Source organism: Pogona vitticeps, chromosome 5 (genome assembly GCF_051106095.1).
Source record: "Pogona vitticeps strain Pit_001003342236 chromosome 5, PviZW2.1, whole genome shotgun sequence".
Classification (NCBI taxonomy): Eukaryota; Metazoa; Chordata; class Lepidosauria; order Squamata; family Agamidae; genus Pogona; species Pogona vitticeps.
In genome coordinates this window covers 15,014,156-15,037,018 of record NC_135787.1, presented here as the reverse complement: position 1 = coordinate 15,037,018, position 22,863 = coordinate 15,014,156, and the positions used below count along the sequence as shown (strand labels likewise).

Sequence of the window (22,863 nt, the reverse complement as noted above, 5' to 3'; positions counted from 1 at the left end):
TTAGAGCAAAACCAGGTGGTGGTGGTGGTTGTTAGATTGTGTCACGTCAGAGTCTGGCTAACAGAATTACAGGCATATTTTTAAATGATCCCATATTTTTAAAACTTCTAATACGGAAAGCTACCACAGCCGGAAAAAGACTGTGCTAGAACTTTTTCTTCATATCATGGTGTCACAGTTTGTGGAATAATAAGAATTGGAATCCTGCCTTCTGGAAAGGTCGCCACTGCAACCCCACCGAGTTTGGGTGCTTAAAGGCAAACCACAATAAGAATTTATGGGATTATGGAATCCTTAACTCATAGTTTTTTTTAATGAGAAATAAATGCCATGGTAGGGGGAGAGATCAGCAGGATGTACACCCAGTACTTGCTCCTAGCTTTGGGTGGCAGTGCTGCACACTTAGTTAGGATTGTATCTCATTTCATCCTTTGGGTTACTTCTAAACAGACATATAGTATGTAAGAGCATACTGTTAATTTTTTTTAAAAAAGGCATTCCTTGTGTAGAGGTATATGTAGCAGCTCCTGCCAACCTAGCAGTTCAAAAGCATGTGAAAATTTGATTCAATAAATAGGTACCATCTTGGTGGGAAGGTAATGGTGTTCTGTTTCTAGTCGCGTTGGCCACGTGACCACGGAAACTCTCTACGGACAAACACTGGCTCTATGGCTTTGAAACGAGGATGAGCACCGTGCCCTAGAGTCGGACATGACTGGACTAAGTGTCAAGGGGAACCTTTACCTTTTTATATGTAGCAGAGCTGTTATAAAGACAAGAGAAGACATCCTTGCCATCATTTCTTCCTCCTCAGCTCTCGTAGGGTGCTTTCGGGCACAGCTTCCTTTAGGGCTTGCATTTTCCATCCTAAAAGTCTGTGTTTCATAAAAAGGGTGAAAGATAGATCAAACAGCCCTTGACCAACCCATTTTCCAGTGTGGGCTGCTCTTCTTCCCCATATCAGGAACCAATTATGATCTGGGCATCTCTGGCTAAGGTGGAGGTGGGTGTGTTTGTCTGTCCCATCTGCCAGTTTAGCCATAACCATCTGCCTAAGTTAGGAAAGAGTCTGTGCCAAGGGCATCAAGTGGAATCTGTGACTTTGCAGGGTATTGTCCTAGTCTTTCTGGTCTTGTTCTGATAATTGCTGTACCACATTTTGTGCTAGCTATAGTTTTATCATCCTGCTTGTGTTTTATGATCAGACTCCATAGTCCTGCTGTGTACCTGCTCGTAAATTCAATTAAGTTGACAAGTCATGAGAGGCAGGACCTTCTTGGTGGTGGTCCTGTAGTTTTTGAATTCCCTTCTGAATTAGTTTTCAAGAAGGTTTGCTGTGTTCATTGGTTTTACCCACAACAAAAGAAAGCAGAAGTACTATATTGTGTCCCCCTTAATACTTACAGTGTTTCAGTGTAAACCTATTTCTGTGTAAACTTTTGTGGGTGTAGCATACTTCTTGAGGTGCATGAAAATACTACTTAGCAGCACAAATTTATACGCAGGGTACATGAGACGATAATTGTTCCTTTTAAGTCAGTTATGCTTGCTTCCCTACAACAGAGACTTCAGATGTGTCTCCAGACGTGTATTTCTTCCAAGCTCGCTTTCCTGTGGGTTTGACTTTATGGGATTCTATAAAGTTTGTTCAGAATAAAATAAGACCTTGTGGTATGACTTGGATCTACCATGGGCAAATGATATCTCATAGTAATGTATAGCAATATGGTGTGTCTGGCATCTATATGAGTTTCTGAAGACATCGTTCTGAAAGTTGGCATGCATGTATGTTGTATGGCTGTATCACAGATATGGTTCACAAACAGCTGGTTGACATTGAGAAGTAAAGGGATTTATCTGCCAAATGTGTATCACATCCATTTCATTCAAGAGGCTGCTTGCTCCCAATGGGAGGAAAAAGTGATATAAAGGAACAAGCTAAATTATCTTTGTTAAAGAGGAGTAGCTCTTTGCAAGAACATGTAGTTTTTCAAAGTGTCTTGTGTTCTTCTCTTCTGCTGACCATTCGTCTATCATGATCTCTTCTGCTTTTGAAAATGCTTTTTTCCCCACCTGTTATTATGGAAAATGAAGCAATTCATAATCTATGTGAAGAACTTTGAAAAGTTATTGGACTACAGTAGGGGATTCTGGGAGCTGAAACAGAAGAAACTTTCCCAACTCTGAGTACAGCTTAGGCATTGCTCTTCATTTATGGGAGTGTGGGTGCTGCTTAACTTCTAGTTTAAAAAGAACTTTTGTTCCTGCAGTGTATCCTGATTTCCAGCAGGTGTCAGAGTTGGCCTTCTTGACCTACACAAAAAGTTTCTGTTTTAATAAGGAAAATCATCGTGGGCCATCAAGTCTATTCTGACCCACAATGGCCTTTTTCAGGATTTTCCAGGTGAGAGTCCTCACAAGTGGACCTTCCTGGGACTGTGCAGCTTACCGAGGAGTATACTTGCTGTTGTTTAGTGACTAAACAACTCATTTGTTGTTGTTCTTTAGTCATTAAGTCGTGTCCGACTCTTCGTGACCCCATGGACCAGAGCACACCAGGCCCTCCTGTCTTCCATTGCCTCCCGGAGTTTGGTCAAATTCATGTCAGTCGCTTCAATGACACTGTCCAGCCATCTCGTCCTCTGTCATCCCCTTCTCCTCTTGCCTTCACACTTTCCCAACATCAGGGTCTTTTCCAGGGAGTCTTCTCTTCTCATCTGATGGCACTGCCCTTCTTTGGGATTGGGATGTAGACTGATCTTTTCCAGTCCTCTGGCCACTGCTGAGTTTTTCAAACTTGCTGGCATATTGAATGTAGCACCTTAACAGCATTGTCTTTTAAGATTTTAAATAGTTCAATTGGAATGCCATCACCTCCACTGGCCTTGTTGTTAGACAAGCTTTCTAAGGCCCACTTGACTTCACTCTCCAGGATGTCTGGCTCAAGGTCACCAGCCACACTATCTGAGTTGTCCGGGACATCCGGATCTTTCTGGTATAATTCCTCTGTGTATTCTTGCCACCTCTTCTTGATGTCTTCTGCTTCTGTTAGGTCCCTACCATTTTTATCCTTTGTCCATCTTTGCACAAAAGGTTCCTTTAATATCTCCAATTTTCTAGAACAGATCTCTGGTTTTTCCCTTTCTATTCTTTTCCTCTATATCTTTTCACTGTTCATTTAAGAAGGCCCTCTTGTCTCTCCCTGCTATTCTTTGGAAGTCTGCATTCAATTTTCTGTAACTTTCCCTATCTACCTTGCATTTTGTTTCCCTTCTCTTATCTGCTAATTCTAAGGCCTCGTTGGACAGCCACTTTACTTTCTTGCATTTCCTTTTCTTTGGGATGGTTTTTGTTGCTGCCTCCTGTACAATGTTACAAGCCTCCATCCATAGTTCGTCAAGCACTCTGTCCACCAAATCTAGTTCCTGAAATCTGTTCTTCATTTCTACTGTGTATTCATCAGGGATTTGGTTTAGATTATACCTAACTAGTCTAGTGGTTTTTCCTACTTTCTTCAGTTTAAGCTTGGATTTTTTTTTATTTATTATTATTATTATTATTATTTTGTAAGAAGCTGATGATTAGAGCCACAATCAGCTCCAGGTCTTGTTTTTGTTGACTGTATAGAGCTTCTCCATCTTTGGCTGCAGAGAACATAATCAATCTGATTTTGGTATTGCCCATCTGGTGATGTCCATGTGTAGAGTCTCCTCTTGTGTTGTTGGAAAAGAATGTTTGTGATGACCAGCTTGTTCTCTTGACAAAACTCTATTAGCAATAGCCAGCCATTAGGAAGTGACCCAACCCCCCTTTGTTGTTTACTGCCCACAAGCTGTGGTCATTCAGTGGCCAGAAAGTGCATCAAGGCCAGAAATGAAAAGGTTGATACTATATACAGTATAACAACAAGGTGGCAGGAATCTTGCAAGAAGTGTACTGTTTTTGCACTGCTGCCAAAAGTCACCAGTTATGAATACTCATGGTTTAAAAACAAAGCAAGTTAAAATTGCACATCAGGAAAAGTCTGTCTCTTTTTTTTCTGGTCTGCACTTTTGCATACAGGGAAACAATTTAAAAAAATCCACCACCAAGTGCTCTGAAGTGGTTCAGTCCACACTTCCATAGCAGACCTTTGCCACGCTTTATTCTCACCTTGTTCTGCTACACGTGGCTTTCCTTGGCTTCAGATTGACTATGACACACTTCCATTTTATTTTTTTAATTGTTCTTGCTGGGAGTTGTTAAAACATCAGCTTTATTTATATGATATTGTGTTCAGGTGTAAGTATTTTAGGTTGATTTTATTGAATATTGTGTGTCAACAGCTGAAAAGATTCTGGTATAATAAGTTATGGGTGAGGAAACTTTGGCCCACCTGATGTTTTGGACAACAGCTCCTTCTCTGTGGGCCATGGTCACTTGGCTTCTAGGAGTTGGACTGAACTTCTGGAAGGCCAAAGGTCTAAAGACTCTGAACTGCTGTATTAACTGGTATGTGAAAATAACAAATAATTTAGCATTTGCCCCCTGCTCTCGTTGTTCTAGCAGTCCATTTTTCGTTTAGAATAACAAATGTGCCTTTTATTTTGTCTCATTCCCAATGTTTGATTACAGGTCTCAAGCAGGAAGGTCTTTTTCGGGTGAACGGCAGCCTGAAAACAGTGGAGCGTCTGCGTGGGAAGTACGAGACTGGAGAGGACGTGGACCTGGCTGCGGAGGGCGATGTGAGCTCTGCTGCCAGTTTGCTGAAATTATTTCTCAGGGAGTTGCCAGACCGAGTGATAACGTCTGCAGCCCACTCCAAATTCATGCAGCTATATCAAGGTGATGGTAGCATATTGAAGATATGCCTATACAGTCATGCCTTGCTTTACGATTGCCCTGCATTAGGACGAAACCACATTACGACAATGTTTTTTCAATAGCTTTTGCGATCACAAAACGATGGTCTGAATAGGATTTTTTTGCTTTGCGATGATCGGTTCCCTGCTTTGGGAACCGATTCTTCGCAAAACGATGATTTTCGGACAGCTGATCAGTGGTTTCAAAATGGCCACCGGGTAAATAAAATGGCTCCCTGCTGTTTTCAGATTCCTCGCTGCACAGGCACCAAAAATGGCCGGCCTATGGAGGATCTTCGCTGGATGGTGAGTTTCCAGCCCATTGGAACGCATTGAAGGGGTTTCAATGCGTTTCAATGGGCTTTTTATTTTCGCACTACGACGTTTTCATTCTACAGCGATTTCGCTGGAACGAATTAACGTCGTAATGCGAGGCACCACTGTATCTCACATCACAGGTTTACTCTATACCTTTTCCTTGTCTGGATTTATCTGTTTTTTTTTTTAAGTTTGCCCTTAATGGTACAGTTGCAGTTATTGTATGGAAAGCCTTGAGCAGAAATGTTTATGTTACACATGTAGAGATTTCGTGTTGCATTTCATGTCTGTGAGCAGGCATTAGGGACAACCCTGTCACCAGGTAGACAGGTGCTGAGACCACGACAGCAGATGCCCGTCCTGCCATGTCCCTTGAGTTTAATAAGCTAGCCTGCCCTAGCCTGTTGCTTTCAGATGTGGTGATGGGTGCTGCACAAGGTTAGGCTGCCAGTCAAATTGGGATCTGCGTGTAGATGGCATGGATGTAGTCATATTTTTCACCTTACAACAAAATGTCTTGGGAGTGTTCCTGGTAAATATATATATGCACACCTTCATAACAAATTATATTATTGGATTAGATGCTCTGTTTGTTTGACTGTGGAAAGAGAAAAGATCTTGCACAAGGGTCGAGCACATGCTTTGCAGGCAGAAGGTTGCAAGGATTATTCCAGGTTTAATCCCTGGCACCACCAGCTAGGGCTGGGAAACATTCCTGTCTAGAAATGTAACTAGCGATTTTGGCACCGTCTCAGATGCTCTCTGCCATATGGCATGGACGTGAAATCCCACTTGTACGAAAACGGAGGAGGAGAATCTGGTGCTTCCCTGAATGAAAGAGAAACTTTATGTTTTCCAAAAAGGGGAAAGGGTGTCACTGTTTATTTTCCTATTTTTTTGCCAGGAGAGTCACTGCTACATTTTGATGCCCTGGGGCAAAATCGCTGTTATCCTGCCTGCCCTAGTTAGAGCCCTGTTTTGAGTGCAGGGTGGGGTAAGGTGCCCCACTTCAAACCAGAGGTTCCCCATGCTTATGATGGCCTGCTGAGATGGCCTCCTTACCCCTCTAGTGGTCTTCTGTGTACCAGGAATTACATCATGGTAGAGATACCACTGCAGCCATCGCCACTGCAGATGGTGACAGCAGCCACGAAATTAAAAGACACCTGCTTCTTGGGGGGAATGCGATGACAAACCTCGACAGCATCTTAAAAAGCAGAGACATTACCTTGCCGACAAAGGTCCACATAAAAAGCTATGGTTTTTCCAGTAGCAATGTATGGAAGTGAGAGCTGGACCTAAAGAAAGCTGACTGCCAAAGAATTGATGCTTTTGAATTGTGGTGCTAGAGGAGGCCCTTGAGAGTCCCCTGGACTACAAAGAGAACAAACCTATCCATTCTGAAGGAAGTCAACCTGGAGTGCTCACTGGAAGGACAGATCCTGAAACTGAGGCTCCAGTGCTTTGGCCATCTCGTGAGAAGAGAAGACTCCCTGGAAAAGACCCTGATGTTGGGAAAGAGTGAAGGCAAGAGAAGAAGGGGACGACAGAAGATGAGATCGTTGGACAGTGTCATCGAAGCAACCAACATGAATTTGATAAAACTCCTGGGGGGCAGTGGAAGATAGGAGGGCCTGGCATGCTCTGGTCCATGGGGTCACAAAGAGTTGGACACGACTAAACGACTAAACAACAAGAAGAGATACCTAATTCTCACTCAAGTTGGGAAGTTAGGTGGGTCTGGTAACAGCAAACGTAGGAAGAGAGATAACATAAATGAGTGGCTTTATTTTGCTCTGACATAGTTCTTGAGAACATGGGGATCCAAGACTGCCCCATTTCAGACTGTATGTGGGGATTCATATAAACAGAGTGACCATCTATACAAAAATAAATTTAAAAACATGTCCGCCTAGAAAACAAACTGTTAGACAGAAGGTTTACCTAGATATCTTCCCAAACAGCCAGTTTCCTATCTACAGGTACTGCAGAAAAGTTTTGTACAGGGCATGATTTAGTTATTTCGTCCAGACACAGTTTTGTCCCTACAATGAGAATTAGACTGTTATATTCAGACAAAAGATGCCACTCTTCTTTTTTTGCTTTGTGTTTGTTCTGTGCTGTCAATTCAGAACTGACCTATACTAGAGAATCCTTTCAAGGTAAATGAGATATTTAAGGAGTGGTTTTTTTCCGTTCCACTCCCCCAATGGTTTCCATGGCCAAGTGGGGATTTAAACCCCGGTCTCCGGAGTCCTACTCCGTCACTGTATCCACATCACCACACTGGGAATCCACCTTTGTTCTGTCACAACAGGTTAAAAAGACAGAATAGATTCATTGCCGGCTTTTAACTTTGTAAAATGCTGAGTATTTTGTGATGAGAGGGGAAGCAGCATCTGGCAGAACAGAGCTTTGCAGACTCAAAACTGTGCCCGTCTGCTGCCGTAGGCTGTTTCCTGGTGAGGTTCTTTTTCCAACACTTCTTGTTCTGGGGGTTGTGCTTTGATAAGATCAAGGTTAGCCAGGAAGAAGAAGAATGGGGCAGTTGTTTGCAGCCCTACAGGTCCCAGATACGTATCGCTTGATGAAAGCACGCAAATATCTGTTTTGTATTGGAAATAATCTCTAGCGGAGGAGTAATTACAATATGAGATCTGTGCTCCTGGGCTGTTTACAGATAAAACAAGTGGTGATTCAGAAGCAGGTTAAAGGGCCTGACAAAGTCTTTGTTATGTCACAGAGTCTGGGGTTTTAAAAGTATTAGAGTGGCTTTGGACATTATGAGAAGATACCGCCCCGAGCCACAGTTTGCCGTCATGATAACGTCATCATATCTTATGAGGAGGTTGCATAAAGAAGATGTTTAGGCTCTACTGTACCAGGATTCTCACCTATGTTGATTTATAACCCCTTTAGTCCCCTGTCCCCGCCCCTAACCCTATAAAATAAAATAAGCTTTAAAAAAGAGAGAAGTTGTTCAGGCTGATTTGCTGCTGCGAGTTCATGTTTTCCTACTATTTCCTGAAAGAGAGAAGTACAAAAGGAGGCACTCACATACTAGTAAAAATGTTATAAAACTCTTCTCAAATTGCCTCAGGCTTTAAGAGATGGTATTGCCTCATTTTCTGTTACCACCTCAGCTTCAGATAGTGTTTGGTCATATCCAAGAACACCCCAAATTGACTTCCTGCCCTGGAAAGGGCAGTTGCTGTAGCCTTATTGTTCCCTTTTTTAGCCCATTTATCACACGCTAGTTGGAAATCCTGGTTTCTGTTGTAAATAAAGCCTTTGAAACACCAGCAATGAGCCCAGAAAGTACTAGCAAGGAATTCAAGACAAAAGTTACTTTTTGAGATTACAGCTGTCAGAATCCCCTGCCCAACATGGCTAGTTAAAATAAAAATCGTTAAGGCAAATATTTACCAGTGTCAGTGGATTTTGGGATCTGTAGGTCAAAATACTAACTTTTCCAAATTGTTATCTCAGCAGGATTATTCGCCACATTCAGATGGTCCCATCTTATTTTATTGAGCCAGATTTTTCAAACTGGTTACCCTTGCGTTTTGATGAATTATATCCTCTCTGCCCACATGGCCAGTTTTAGTTTAACACATGTTGAAGGTATCCTGCTTAGAAATGTTGTATGTATCTAAAAGGTTCTCTGGTTGAAGGACCGCTTACTCCTTATTTAAAGAGCCTTGTGGCGCAATGGTTAAACTGCACTACTGCAACCAAAACTCTACTTACGAGATGGGTTCTGTCCCAGGTAGCTGGCTCAAGGTTGATTCAGCCTTCCAGCCTTCTGAAGTTGTGTTGCCTGCATAATTGAACTGTAAACCAGGCAGAGAATGCTTTAAGTGCTATGGGGCAGTATATAAGCAGCATGCTTTGCTGCCCCCCCCCTTTTTCTTTTTGGTCTTTGGAGTACTGTGGTCAGTCTAGATCAGTGGTTCTTAACGTGGGCGATAATGCCCCCCAGGGGGCGATTTCATTTTTCAGGGGGGCAGTAGAACGAAAAGGGGCGGCGTGGGGGTGCTGGAGCAGAAGGGGGGCGGTAGGGGGGCGCTGGAGCAAGCCAAACCTGTGAAGATGGCTACAGCCTTTTTACAGTGTGCATGAATATATATTTTCCTCCAATTTTAATTTAAGTTTCAGACTTTTTGTCTTGAAATTTTTTTAGTTCCTGCATTTGTTTTTATGCCCTTTTAATATTTCTTTTTGCGTCTTAAAATTCACTTGCAACTAAATCATTAAATGTTACTTTTTTGGGGGCATTTCATTTTCTTGGAATTTAATTTTGTTTTTAGGGGTCATTGGATTTAAATGTCTTTAAATAAATAAATAAATAAATAAATAAATAAATAAATAAATAAATAAATAAATAAATAAATAAATAAATAAATAAGAAAGAAAGATATCATCACCGCGGGGAGGGGGGCGATGATAACTTCCTCAATGGCTCAAGGGGGCATTTCTTTCAAAAAGGTTAAGAACCACTGGTCTAGATGACTCAATAGAGGAGTGACCCAATGTAATGTCATTTCATATGTATTTAGTTATCAAGTTGGGCATTCCAGAAAGAAGTACGTTCTGCTTTACCACCTCTAAGCATTGAACTCTGTAGTTTGTTTCTCTGCATGTTTTCTTGGCAGTTGACTAACCAAGTGGTACTTGTGTGGTTTATGTATGGATATGTACTATGTGGGCAGATAAAATGAAATTTGTATTGAGAATGCCCTAGATCGTGTTGTTGGCTAGTAAGTACACTATACCGTTTTTTCAAGGTGAATTTATTACTAATAATTACTATGAAGACTTTGTTACACATGGTAAAGATCCAATTTTATTTCATAAGGGAAGCTTGTTTTCTGGAAGTTTACTTGATTAGAAAATACCTAATTACCTGAAGCTAATTGCCTCTCACCATTTCCTGCTGACACTTGGTACTTTTCCACTTTAACAAAGGCCTCCCTCCCCACCATGGAAAATGTTAATCTTTTTCAGGATAGAAGCATTCAGTAGTGAAGCCAGCTCTAATCTGGTTGGCACCGGAAAAGTCTTTAATTCAGCTAGTCTACAATGTTGGCAATCTCTAATAAGCACGATGGGAGTTGTAGTTCTGCACACCTGCAAGTACAACAAGTTTGAAGAACGCTGGATGCACGAGTCCTGTTTTGGGGGATCTAATACTGCCATGTTTTTCCAATTTCTCATTTAGCTTCAACTTAGAAAAGTTAATTTTTAGACCACGGTTCTCACAGTCCTTGGTGGCAGGGGAGCGTAGTAATATCTAAATATTTTTTTTCTGTGTATTCTTGGAAAAGACTGTCTTTTCCATCTATCTTTTTTCTTCTTCTTTACAGACAACAAACATTATGGTCTGAATGCAAATATTCTGAGGGAACTCGTAAAGCAGCTGCCCGAGTCCCACTATTGCCTGCTTAAGTACCTCTGCCAGTTCCTAAGGAGAGTTTCTGAACATCACCTTGAGAACAAGATGAATATTTCCAACCTGGCTACAGTTTTTGGACCAAACTGTTTTCAGTAAGTTCCTTGCTTAAGTTTAATGCAGAAAGTAGGCCAAAGTACAGAGGTTAGGCGTGGACTGTTTAATGACTAGCCAGATTGATTCATTAGAGCAAATATTTTTTATAGACCTCATCCAGTTATGGGTGTATAGTTGAAATCGAGAACAAACAACGTTTAATTTTTAAATCAAAAAGCAATGTTAAACCTCAAGGTAATGAATGGGTCTTCTTTTTAAAGAACATACGGTTTTGAGCTCTCAAAATTTGTTGCTATAAGACGTGGCCGTTTAATCTGGCTAAAACAAATTAAAGCAGAAAGGCTGTTTGCAATAAGTTAATTGCTTAGGGTGGGGGTGAAATAGTTGTCCTCAGATTTGCTATTTTTCATTCCTTTTTTATGGATTCATGAGCTGTTGCCATATCTGTATTCCAGACATTTTTCTACATTATATTTCTAGGCCCTCGATGTCTACAGCAAGTGAATGTGTGAGCTGATTATATTAAAAAGCATTGTGTAAAAAGGCATATAAATGTCTGACTTGTGGTGTTGCCTCTGTGATGTCACTGACATATGCAAATCACTATTGGCTTCTGCAGTTATTGAGATTAAAAATCCCTTTGTGGGCAAGTTTCAAATCCCCGACAATTTGTAAGCTTCAAAACCTCTTCTGAAATTCGTGGGTTTGTCAGAAACTGAAGCTTGCAATATTTTAAATTGGGGGATTGTGTGGGAATATATGTCTTGAAAGAAACTGCAGTAATGAATCATTACACTCAAGCAAAAGAGTATCTTAAACTTTTTTGAAAATGCACAGGCAATTTCCTTTAGGACATGTATTCTTTGCGTAAATATTGTGTTGATGCTACATGGTTTTCTCAAATGCTGTCGCTGTTTGTTGAAATATAAAGAGATGTTGGTTTTGTGGTATGTGGTGTTCGGCAGATGCTGCAGTAGACCTGTCAATATTTTGTGTATGTTGACCAAAATCCTTTGAAGAAGAACAGTAAAGATCAGTGTATTTGCATAAGGCGTTTCTCCTTTTTCTCTGGCTTCTACCATGTGATCAGCTGTGCAACTCGAAAGTTAGACAAAGCATGATGCACAGCTTCAAAATAGGCAGGATTGCTTGTGCTATTGCCCTTACACAGTTATGCAAGACAGTTCAGTGGTTGAGGTATCTGTCCTCCGAGCCAGCGGCTGGGAGTTCGATTCCCCACTGTGCCTCCTTGACAGGAGCTGGACTTTATGATCCATAGGGTCCCTTCCACCTCTGCAGTTCTAAGACGTTTCTGGCCTCTAGGTCTCACCTTTCAGTCTTCTTATTTTATTCAGGATTTGAAAGTTGCCTCTTTGGATTACGACTTCCAGAATATCCTGGCATGGCTGGTGGATTTTGAGAGTTGTCGTTGTAGCGGCTCTGCCCATTGGGCAGGATAAAAATTAAATAAATAAATATTTTGCCATCTGGGCTCATCCTGAGAGGACAAGACTCATGGAAAACGAGAGGAATGCTGAGAAAGGTTGAAGGCAACAGGAAAAGAGGCAGACCAAATAAGAGATGGATTGTCTGAATAAAGGAAGCCCCAGCTTTGAGTTTATAAGAGCTGAGCAGGCTTCTGGCCAAGGAGTCTTTCTGGAGGTCATTAATTAATAGAAACACCATAAGTAGGAGGTGACATGATGGTATATAACAGCAATAACAGGCCAATAAAAAAAGTTCCATTCTTTAATTTGGGCATGTTAGAGCCTACACTAAGGGATGTGGTGGCGCTGCGGGTTCAACCGCAGAAGCCTCTGTGCTATAAGGTCTGTAGATCTTCAGCTGCAAGATCAAATCCACATGATGGAGTGAGCGCCCATCGCTTGTCCCAGCTCCTGCCAACCTAGCCATTTGAAAGCATGCAAATGCGGGTAGATAAATAGGAACCACCTCGGTGGGAAGGTAACAGTGTTCCGTGTCTAAGTCGCACTGGCCATGTGACCACGGAAAGATTGTCTTCGGACTAAACGCTGGCTCTATGGCTTGGAAACGGGGATGAGCACCACCCCCTAGAGTCAAACACGAATGGACAAAAATTGTCAAGGGGAACCTTTACCTTTACCTAGAGCCTACACTGGCCATCATTACTTGGTGGCACTCTCCATATCTGAGAGTGTAAAAACTCTGATTATTCCCAAGTGCTATGGCCAATGTCCAACACAACTTTAGGGCTGTAGGTTGCACACAGTGGGCCTGCACATTGCATCCTAATGTTCCTAATACTCTTTGCCCTTGGGAGTCCACATTTGTTTTAAGTCCAGTTTCACAGGATCCTGTACACAGGATCTCCATAACTGGTCAAGTAGAAGACATTCTTCTTATCTGTTGGAAGAACAGGACCAATATTGGGCCTTGTGGCGCAATGGTTAAACTGCTGTACTGCAGCCAAAACTGTGCTCACGACCTGGGGTTCAAATCCCAGGTAGCCGGCTCAAGGTTGACTCAGCCTTCTATCCTTCCGAGGTCGGTAAAATGAGTGCCCAGCTCACTCGGGGGGGGGGGGGCAATGTGTAGCCTGCATAACTAACTTGTAAAACCGCCCAGAGAGTGCTTGAAGCACTTTGGAGCGGTATATAAGCAGCATGCTTTGCTTTACTCAATGGAAGAATATGTGCTTTGCTATAGAGATTTCCAGGTGCATTTCTTGTCCTCTCTTAGACAAGGATCTTAGACAAGTGGGACTAACAGAGGAAGCAAACAGCTTGGAAAAGTTAACTTTTTGGAAAACAGGTACCAGAATCCTCCAGTCAGCCTTGACACTGGCCACAATGGCTGGAAGGTTGTTGCAACCGAAGTCCAGAACAGTAATTTTTCCAGGCTGTAAGAAAGATCTTCCATCTGCAAGACTGGAGAGCAGCTGCCTTCCAGACTGTTGGTTACTTACAGTATCTATCTGCCAGATACCTTTCCAGTGGTTGTTTACTTATCAAAGATGCAAGAACAGTCAAGGGCAAATTTCTCAGATAGTTGAATGTGACATGTTCACATTTGGCGCACCTACTTCCTTGTCACTGATTTTGCTATGCTGGTTGAGCAGCCAAGCATAGAGAGGGAAATAGCACAGCAAAATATTCTGTAATTAAAAAACACACTCTTGCTAGGAGAGTTTAGACATGGTGTTGGTTTGGACATATGTTTATAATATAAACTCTATACAGTGGTGCCCCCCTAGACACTTACCCGCATGAGGTCGAAATTGCTTTACGATGGTTCCAATGGGTTTTTTTCGCTTGAGGTCGATTAGGAGCCTGCTTCGTGAACCGTTTGTTCGCTAAACAATTATTTTTCTGGCTCCGCAAAATGGCTTCCCTTCGTAAAATGGCTTCCCTCCCTTAGCAAAATGGCTGTTTTCCGGACCTCTGTTTCGGAAGACATCAATTTTAAACAGCTGATCGGCAGTTCTCTATGGAGGATCTTCGCAGGACGATGAGGTATTTCCCCCATTGGAACGCATTGACCAGTTTTCAATGCATACCAATTGAGGTTTTTTTTCCCCCCGCTTGATGACGATTTCGCTTAACAGCGATTTTCCTGGAACGGATTATCATTGTCAAGCGGGGCACCACTGTATTAAGGACCAACCTGAGGTGATTTATAGCTTGGCTTGTGCATTAAAGCTGTACTCCTGCTGTGGTTATTCAGTGGTTAAGTGTTTTTATTTTAAAATGGCTCCAGTATTTATCTCCCCTTTTTATAAATTCATTTGTAGAATTTAAAAACAATGGGGAGCTTCTCATGGGGCAGGTATTTCGGTTTCTCCTGCCGTATGGCAGTGTGACCCTTTGTTAGTTGTGATCCTTACAATGCACACCTTTGTCTTGCCTGTGAGATCCTCTGACTGTGGTGTCACTACTCATTCTGGAATTAAGCAGACAGCTAAAAGCAACTGCACATTGAACTGCCCCCAAATCAGGCACTCAGATCTCCTGTTGCATCACCATCTAGCACACCCTGCAGTTAGATGTTGAGATGACTGTGGTGTCATCGATGACAGAAAGCAGTGGGTGTTTCCCTGACTTCCACCTCGGATGTTATCGTTCATACTTCTGGGTGGCATGGATGCCTCCCATCTACTGTATCTGCCCTACATGATTTGAAAAATGAAATGAAACAGAAGTGACATTGTAATGTTCCATTGTATACGTTCCCACCCCCAGTAGAATTTAAGAACCTGAGAGGGAAAATGTGATCCCCCACAGAGAAAGCAACCTTCTCTCTGTATTCTCTGTGTCTCTTGGTATTCAGCCACCCTCAGGCATTTGGGAGACCACTCCCAACCAGGAGAAATATGTGTGAGAGAAAATTGGCAAGCCCGCAGCGTTTCAGAAATTATGACATGAAAAAAGAACGCCCAGAGTAGAGTGCTTGCTGTTTGTATATGTGAGGGAATCCACTCCGCATCCCTTGGTCTGCTTGTGATTTCTTTTATGGATCCAAAGTCCATACTTTGGATGTTATTTTTCTACGGGGTAAGGGAAGACACTTCAGAAGTCAAAACCATAAACAAAAACTAGCAAGAATAAAATAAAATTAGAAGACCGTTGCTGCTCATCCTGTTATTCACAAATGTCAGAATGACAGTTCTGCAAAAGGCGGGAAGTGATTGAGAATAAAGTAATCAATTGTCCGCACTTTCCCATGTTCTGCATGGGAAAAGGGGTGCGTGTGGGGAAGAAGGAGGCTGCCTGCTTCATATCCCTGGAGCACACTTTGTGGAAAGTAGTGGGGAAGGGTGGGGAAGACCTTGGCCAGTTGCTCCCCGCTGGCAGTCCTCTGCATAGCAGGTTACAGTGCAGAGATGGGAAATGTATATGGATTTCCAGATTAGGAGCTGGGAAAGTTTACTTTTTAAAATGGCAGTTTACAGAATGCTTCAGCCAGCAAGATTGATGGCCATGCTGGCTGGGATGTTTTCACTGAGAATCTTGGTTAATATGTGTTCTCAGGACATAGGCAGAGTTAGAAGATATCAGGTTGCGTAGACACTATAACACTGAGACAGTAAAATACAGTGGTGCCTCGCTTAACAGTTACCTCGTTAAATGATGAAACCGCTTGATGATGAGGTTTTTGCGAGTACAAAACGATGTTCTAATAGGAAAAATTCGCTTCACGCTGATGGTTTCCCTGCTTCGAGAAACGATTTTTCGCTAGACAACGTCTTTAAAACAGCTGATCGGCAGCTCTAAAGTGGCCACCCACTGTATTTTCAGATGGATTCCTCGCTATACAGGCACTGGAAAATGGCCGCCCTATCGCCCATCGCTGCACGATGAGGTATTTCGCCCATTGGAACGCATTGAATGGCTTTCAATGCATTTCAACGGGCTTTTTTGTTTCGCTTGACGAGGATTTCGCTTAACAGTGATTTGAACGGAACAAATTATCCTCGTCAAGCGTACCAGCTTAGTCTATTAACATGTATACAGAGAGAATAGACATGCATCTGGCAGCATCACGTGACATGGTACAATACAAAGCATAGGAAAAATTGGTTTGACTTACAGCAGATAAAATGTCCCATTTATTCATGACTTATATACATTCTGGGGACCAATCAGAAAATACATTAGTTAATTTTCTACTTACATAAGATTACATCATTTTCTACAGCTATACAACATCGAGTCCTTAAACCTTGGTACCCACACCTGAATACACTCAGTATATGACTCAGGTAAAATCAGCCATTTTACTTTCACTATACAACATTTATATTTGATACATTTTGTGATCAAAATCTGAACAGTTTGGGGAGGTGTTATTCGGAAGACTCTTCTTCAATCTGTGCTCCAGCTATTATAGGCCTGCATCTTCCGGCAGCCCTAGTTAGTAGAGATAGTGATGATGAATTGTGGAAGTACAATAAAGTTTGAAGAGCCACACATTCGCCATCCCAGCAGTAGCGATATGTTTATAAGCAGTGCTCTCAAATCAGTCGTTATTCTTTCCAGTCTTGGGGCCACCTTCAAAACCCACCTACAATAAGGAACTCATTTGTAATACTGTATATTTTTTTAAAAAAAACCTTCATGTTTCATGGCCGTTCTTGGTAAACCTATCATCCTACTTTATAAGTCTTCTGCCTCTCTTTAATGAGCTATATATCCCAAGGAAGGCCTTGGGCCATCAAATTAAAATCATAAGCCTGTCCCTTCCATCATAGTTTCGCATGTGCTTCTGTTGAAAGAGGAGATGCAGAACTAGTGTATATAAAACAAACAGAAAGAAATAGCTATTGTCACAGCCACCAAAATTGTGGGTGACTGATTCATTCTTAAGCAGCTACAGATGTTTGGCCCACAGCTAAGTCAACACATCTAGTGGAGGTATGCTGGCTGTGAGTGCCTAGGCACTCAGAGGCAGCCACTGTCCTCAAGCATCAGATTTTGCAGTACCAGTGTATTTTTGCCATCTATCCATGGCATGGATCCACATGAATTTTAATGTATGCTCATCTCCAATTCATTGCCCATCTCCATTTCCTCAGTTGTGTCACTGGCGTGAGAGGTTGGACTGGGAGCTTCTTTGAAGTGGCATATTTTATCCCCACTTGTACTCTGCAAGGAACTGTCCATGGAGTGCTCATGGTGTTGATGATGATGAGGCTTGCTGGGTCTCAGAGAATGAGCTGCTGTACCAGGAAATCACTGGGCTCCCCTGAATCTCCAGGCCAGGCAGACAAATGTGAGGAGCAATGGTGGAAGGGAAGGAGCAAGTCTCATTTATTGTTACTGGGTGACCATAGTGTTTCGGTACCCAACTCCAACCCTCTCCGAATGGCACCCAGGCTCACTGGCTTCCTGTGTCTGTCCAACACGACACATAATATATTTGCTTCGGAGCTGAGACAGGGAACCCACAATGCCTAACTCACTCCCTCACACATGAATGGGGAAATATTATGTTCCCAATTCCTGTGACATCACAAGGTCCCACACCATGACTTCACAAAGACCCACCCCAGGCATTGGGGCCCAAATATAATGAGGGGTTGGGGAAGATAATCCCGTGACAGCCCCTGACAAACAAGACAACACTTCAAAACCATTCCAGAAAAATTCTTTTATTGGTTTTGGAAAAGAGGCTAAATGGGTATCCTCAGCGGAGAAAAGGGCCTGATTCAGTTCCAGCAGGATGCCTGCCTTCTGGTCCCTCGCTTCCCCCTGGGGAAGAGGAAGCTTCAGGCCCTGCAAGAGAAAGAGAGAAAAAAACAACTAAGGGGCGAGCTCGTCTACTGCTGTCAACTGGCTTCAACCCAGGCGTATCCACCGACCAATGTTCCGGCAACTTCATCCCGAAGTTCCGCCTGCCAACATCCACTGGCTTCCACCAGGAATATCCACCCATTCATAGGGTTGCCAGATGTCAGGCAAAAGGAGGACATGTCCCCCTTTTTAGCCTAATGTCCTCCGTCCGGCAGGCAAAGATAAAAACGTTTCAAATGTCAGGCTTTTGTATATTTTATGTTATAATTTTGGATGGGAGGGGGAGAGCTGGAAGGACAATTGGCTGTTTAAATAATGTTTTTTGGTATTTTGAAAAAAAGCCTCAATTGAATTTACAGTGGTGCCTCGCATAGCGAGGTTAATCCGTTCCGGATTAACCTTCGCTATGTGAAAACATCGCTAAACGGGAATAAAAAAGCCATAGAAACGCATTGAACTTCGTTCAATGCGTTCCTATGGCTTTAAAACTCACCGTTAAGCGATGTTTTTCCATAGCGCCGCCATTTTCGCGCCCTCGGTAAGTGAGGGCAGGGCGCGAAAATGCGGCGCGGACCTTCCGGCGGCCATTTTGGAACCGCCGATCAGCTGTTCTCCCCGCTTCGTTCTGCGAAAATCGCTAAGCGAATTGCTTAGCGATCATCGCAAAGCGAAAAAACGCTATAGGGGCCATCGCTGAGCGAACGCTCCAGCGATGGCCCGGACCCCCTCGCTATGCGAATTCATCGCATAGCGAAGCACTCGCTAAGCGAGGCACCACTGTATTTTTATTTTTTAACATGACTGTTTCTTGGTCGGTTCACCAAGAGACATTTATTGGCAGCTGTTGTAATAAAATTGTATTGATTGTGGGTTTAATCCGGAACGATTCAAATGAAACATTCAATATGTCCTCCTTTGTCCTCCTTTTTGTCTTTCTATGTCCTCCTTTTGGTACCCATGTATCTGGCTACCCTACCCGTTCATCTCTTCCACTCCACTTCTGAAGCCAGCCTCTGCCAGCTCCCGAATGCTTGGTTCATACTCATGCCCCGGTGACATCCCCACGGAACACCAGCCAGCCCATTCACACAAATATTCACACACACACACACACCAGCAGCCCCCCAACACACACACCCCTTCACTCCACCAGCCATTCACACACACGCCCGGGCTTCCATCCACTGATATCCACCAAGCTTCCGCCAGCTGGTTTCAGGAGGCTAACGTCCCCCAGCTTCATCTGCCAACCTCTGCCGGCCTTCGCCTTGCAGCCTCAGCCAGCTTCCGCAGGCAGATTCCACCAGCTTCTGTCTACCAACGTCCACCGACTTCCCCCCGGTCCATTGCCGACATCAGCCAGCTTCAAGCCACGGATCTCCGCCAGCCTCGAGCTGTTAACTCGCCAGCCCACTTAGCAAGTTCATCTGCTTTCACAAGAGAACTTGCCTTGGGCAGAAGGGCTGGGTCCCTTTCAGCTGCTGCCGCTCTCTCTGCCGGGGTGCCTTCTGGCCACTGGCCTCCCTTCTGATCTCCTGCCCTGCCCAGCAAGCCCCTTTTATCTGCCAGCAGAGAGGTGGGGCCCTGTGAGGTCACAAAGACCCAGGAGAAAATGGGTTGGGTTCCCGAGGCAGCAGCAGCAGCAACCTCGGGATTGGCTGAGTCCTGAAGATGATTTCAACAGTCCCCCTTGCATTTTGCATGATTTTTTAAAAAAAGTAATTAGTGGCCTATAAATGTATCGCCTGTCACCAATCCCTTTGATTGTTAAATCTCCCCATGTTGGCCTTTTGACAGGATTCTAGGCTGGTGCTCCAAAAAGTTATCTTCCAGCATTTGCACCAAAAGGAACTTTCCTAAGCCCTGAGCTGGAGGGGGGGGGAATGAAAGTAATAAATGAATAAGGATGGGCATAGTCACACAATGCAGCCTTTGACCCTTTTGGGTTGTGTTGTGTTTAAAATTTTTTACCTCTTTTTTGGACATTTTTTCTTGCCCTTGCCATGAAACAGATATTATAAAGAGCCCGTTAAGGAAAAAAACCCCAAAGTGTTTGAAACACATACGAGTATTTTAACACCATCCCTGCACTATCAAAGATGCAGCTGTGTTTCAAAGACTCTCCCAGCCTTTGGAACTCCCTCCCACTGGAAGGCAGATTTGCCCCATCTTTGCTGTCATTCCACAAGCCGGCAAAGATGTTCCTCTTCAAGCAAGCTTTCCGTTATGGACTGGCTGCCTGGGTTGGGATCCTGAATGGACTGTTGTGCCTTATTGCTTTGAATGCGTTCTTGGTGTTGCTTTTGTTTACTATTTGTATTGGGGTATTTGTTCCTCTAAATTCCTTTTTTCCAACACCTTTTGAAGTGTGGCTGTCAGGGACTGGCATGCAACTTGCTGCCAGCCTCTGAACTAAGTTGCTCCCGTCACATTCTCCATTGCTGGTGCCATCATTATTAGCCTTAGGTGTCCTTTGGTTATGGATGCCTGGCACCTTTTATACATAGGTGCTTGCATACTGGTGTTTGCATAAGGTTTGAATAACGTGCCCTGGCTAATTAAAAGGTGCCAAGGAGTGTCTGGTCAGGTGCCTGATTTGTGCAAACAGGATGTACCCTGCACTTCATCAGTCAGCTGCAGGTAGCCATGGCAAGTTACTCATATCTTATGCAAGTGCCAATAGGATTCCAATTAAAGTGTATATAAATAGAAAGTGCTTCCTTTCTGTTTCCCTTTCAGCATGGAGCACATTACTGCAAAAGTACTGCATAGAGTTGGGTAGACATCCGTTTCTCTCAGGCTGGACATACAGCAGGACCTCTGTATCCGCTGGATCAGTATCCACAGTTTCATTTATCTGTAGTCTGAAATTTTGAAAACGATTAAAAGAAAAAGAAAAAAACTAGAAATAGGTATTTTCAGAATGTATTTACCCAGACTGGCCACTACAGGGAGCTCAAGACCATACTAGGTATTGTTATTGTTGAAGAATACATAGCATGGTTTCTGGCTCCCTTGGTTGGCCAGTTCTGGTGGTATAGGTGAAAATACATATTCTTGGATTTTGTCCTTTATCATGCTAGTTATTATTATAGTGTTCACTATTATCCACAGTTTTCAGCATTCGTAGGGGGCTTGTAACCAATCCCCTGCAGATATGGGGTGCCGCCTGTACTTTCTGATACAGAAACTGTTTTCTAGTTCCAAAATCACTCCCCATGTCAACATTTGTACATACATAGTGTGTTATGCATACCCGTACAAATTGCTTCCTTGCCAAAATGTTGAAATCAAGTCACAGCCAGCTGAACTCGCACACCTGCTGACACAAGAAGGGGAATACACTATAAAATTATGCAGAAGATGAATAAAGTGGATAGAGGGAAGCTCTTTTCCCTCTCACGCAATACCAGAACCAAGGGACATCCATTCCAATTGAGTGTTGGGAGAGTGAAAACAGACAAAATAAAGTACAGTATTTCTTGATCCAGCATGTTGTTAGTCTGTAGAACTCCTTGCCACAGGATGTAGTAATGGCATCTGGTTCAGATGCCTTTAAAAGGGGATTGGACAGATTCCTGGAGGAAAAATCCATTGCAGGTTACAAGCCATTATGGGGATGTATAATCTCCAGGCTTCAAAGCGAGGTACCTCCAAATACCAACTGCAGGGGAGTGGTATCAGGAGACAGGGATCTAGTTGTCTGGTGTGCTGCCAGAGGCATCTGGAGGGGCCACTTTGAGATACAGGGAGCTGGACTAGATGGGCCCTTGGCCTGATCCAGCTGGGCTCTTCTTATACGTACGTTCTTATGTTCTTAAGGAGCTGAAATTCTCAAAGCTTCCCAGTATAATATTAATAATATAAGCATATTCAGTGTTAATACCTCTAGAATAAAACATTAATAATGTTGTACTTCCTGTCATTGCAAAATGGGATACATGTGATTGTGGAATTCATAGAATCAAAGTATCATAAAACAATTGAGTTGGAAGGAGTGTACAAGGCCATGAGGAAAGCATCCTTAACTCTAAATATTTTAAAGATGATGAAGGTGTGGGGGAGGAGGCATGGAGCCATTGGAAGCATTGCAGGGGTGCTCCTGTTCTCCCCTGAATTTTAGCCTTCCAGTGAACAAGCTAAATCCCTACATAACACTACTCTTTATGACTCTTAGTAGATCATGATTAAGTTTGGAAAGTAAGGAAAAACCTACCAATGATTAATAAGAGTCTGGACAATAAATTAATACCAGTGGGTGTGCTTTGCCTGCCTATATTTTCATTATAGCTGATGTTATAGGCAGGTGGCCCAACTGTCTTGTTCTTCGGGCCCTATATTTTAGGTCAATTCCCATTGACCCATTTGCTGGAAGAACTTGCTTTGCAGTTAGACATTTGCAAACCTAAACATGTCTACTCAGAGTCCAACTGAGCTGAATGGAACATACCGCTGGGTAAGGTATGAAGGTTTTTCTTCCTAACGTTTTGCCGGTCTCTGTAGCTGGCATCCTCAGAGGACAGGAGTTAGAACTCCTTTCCTTCTGCCAGCCACAGAGACTGGTGAAATGTTAGGAAGAAAAACCTTCAGAACACGGCCAAACAGCCCGAAAAACCTACAACAACCATAGGATCCCGGCCATGAAAGCCTTCAAACTACAAATGGAATTATTTCTTGGTTTACTCCTTCATATTTGATATATATATTTCCAAGATGCAATATCAAAATTGACCACTAGAGAGCATTGCTCTGTATTTTTCTATTCTGTTGATACTGCTACAGCACCACACTCAATAACTGGCAGTAACAACAGATTCTCAGAGCAAGAATAACAGCAGTCTGGCTGCCAAGAGGTAGGTAAACAGCTGGGTTCCCTTTTAAAGACAACACTCTGAGATCTGGCTGCTCAGTGATTTTTTCTTGA

The 22,863-nt window shown here is 43.0% G+C and overlaps 1 protein-coding gene across 5 annotated transcripts in view; it reads left to right on the top strand.

The window, feature by feature from the left end:
* Positions 1 to 22,863, top strand: part of FAM13A (family with sequence similarity 13 member A) — a 177,466-nt gene that overhangs the window by 6,640 nt on the left and 147,963 nt on the right. For all 5 annotated transcript variants that reach the window (XM_078394557.1, XM_073001961.2, XM_078394558.1 and 2 more), the window contains 2 exons: positions 4,615 to 4,824; positions 10,526 to 10,706. In XM_078394557.1, coding sequence (XP_078250683.1) covers positions 4,615 to 4,824; positions 10,526 to 10,706 — 391 coding nt within the window. The remainder of the gene's footprint in view (positions 1 to 4,614; positions 4,825 to 10,525; positions 10,707 to 22,863) is intronic.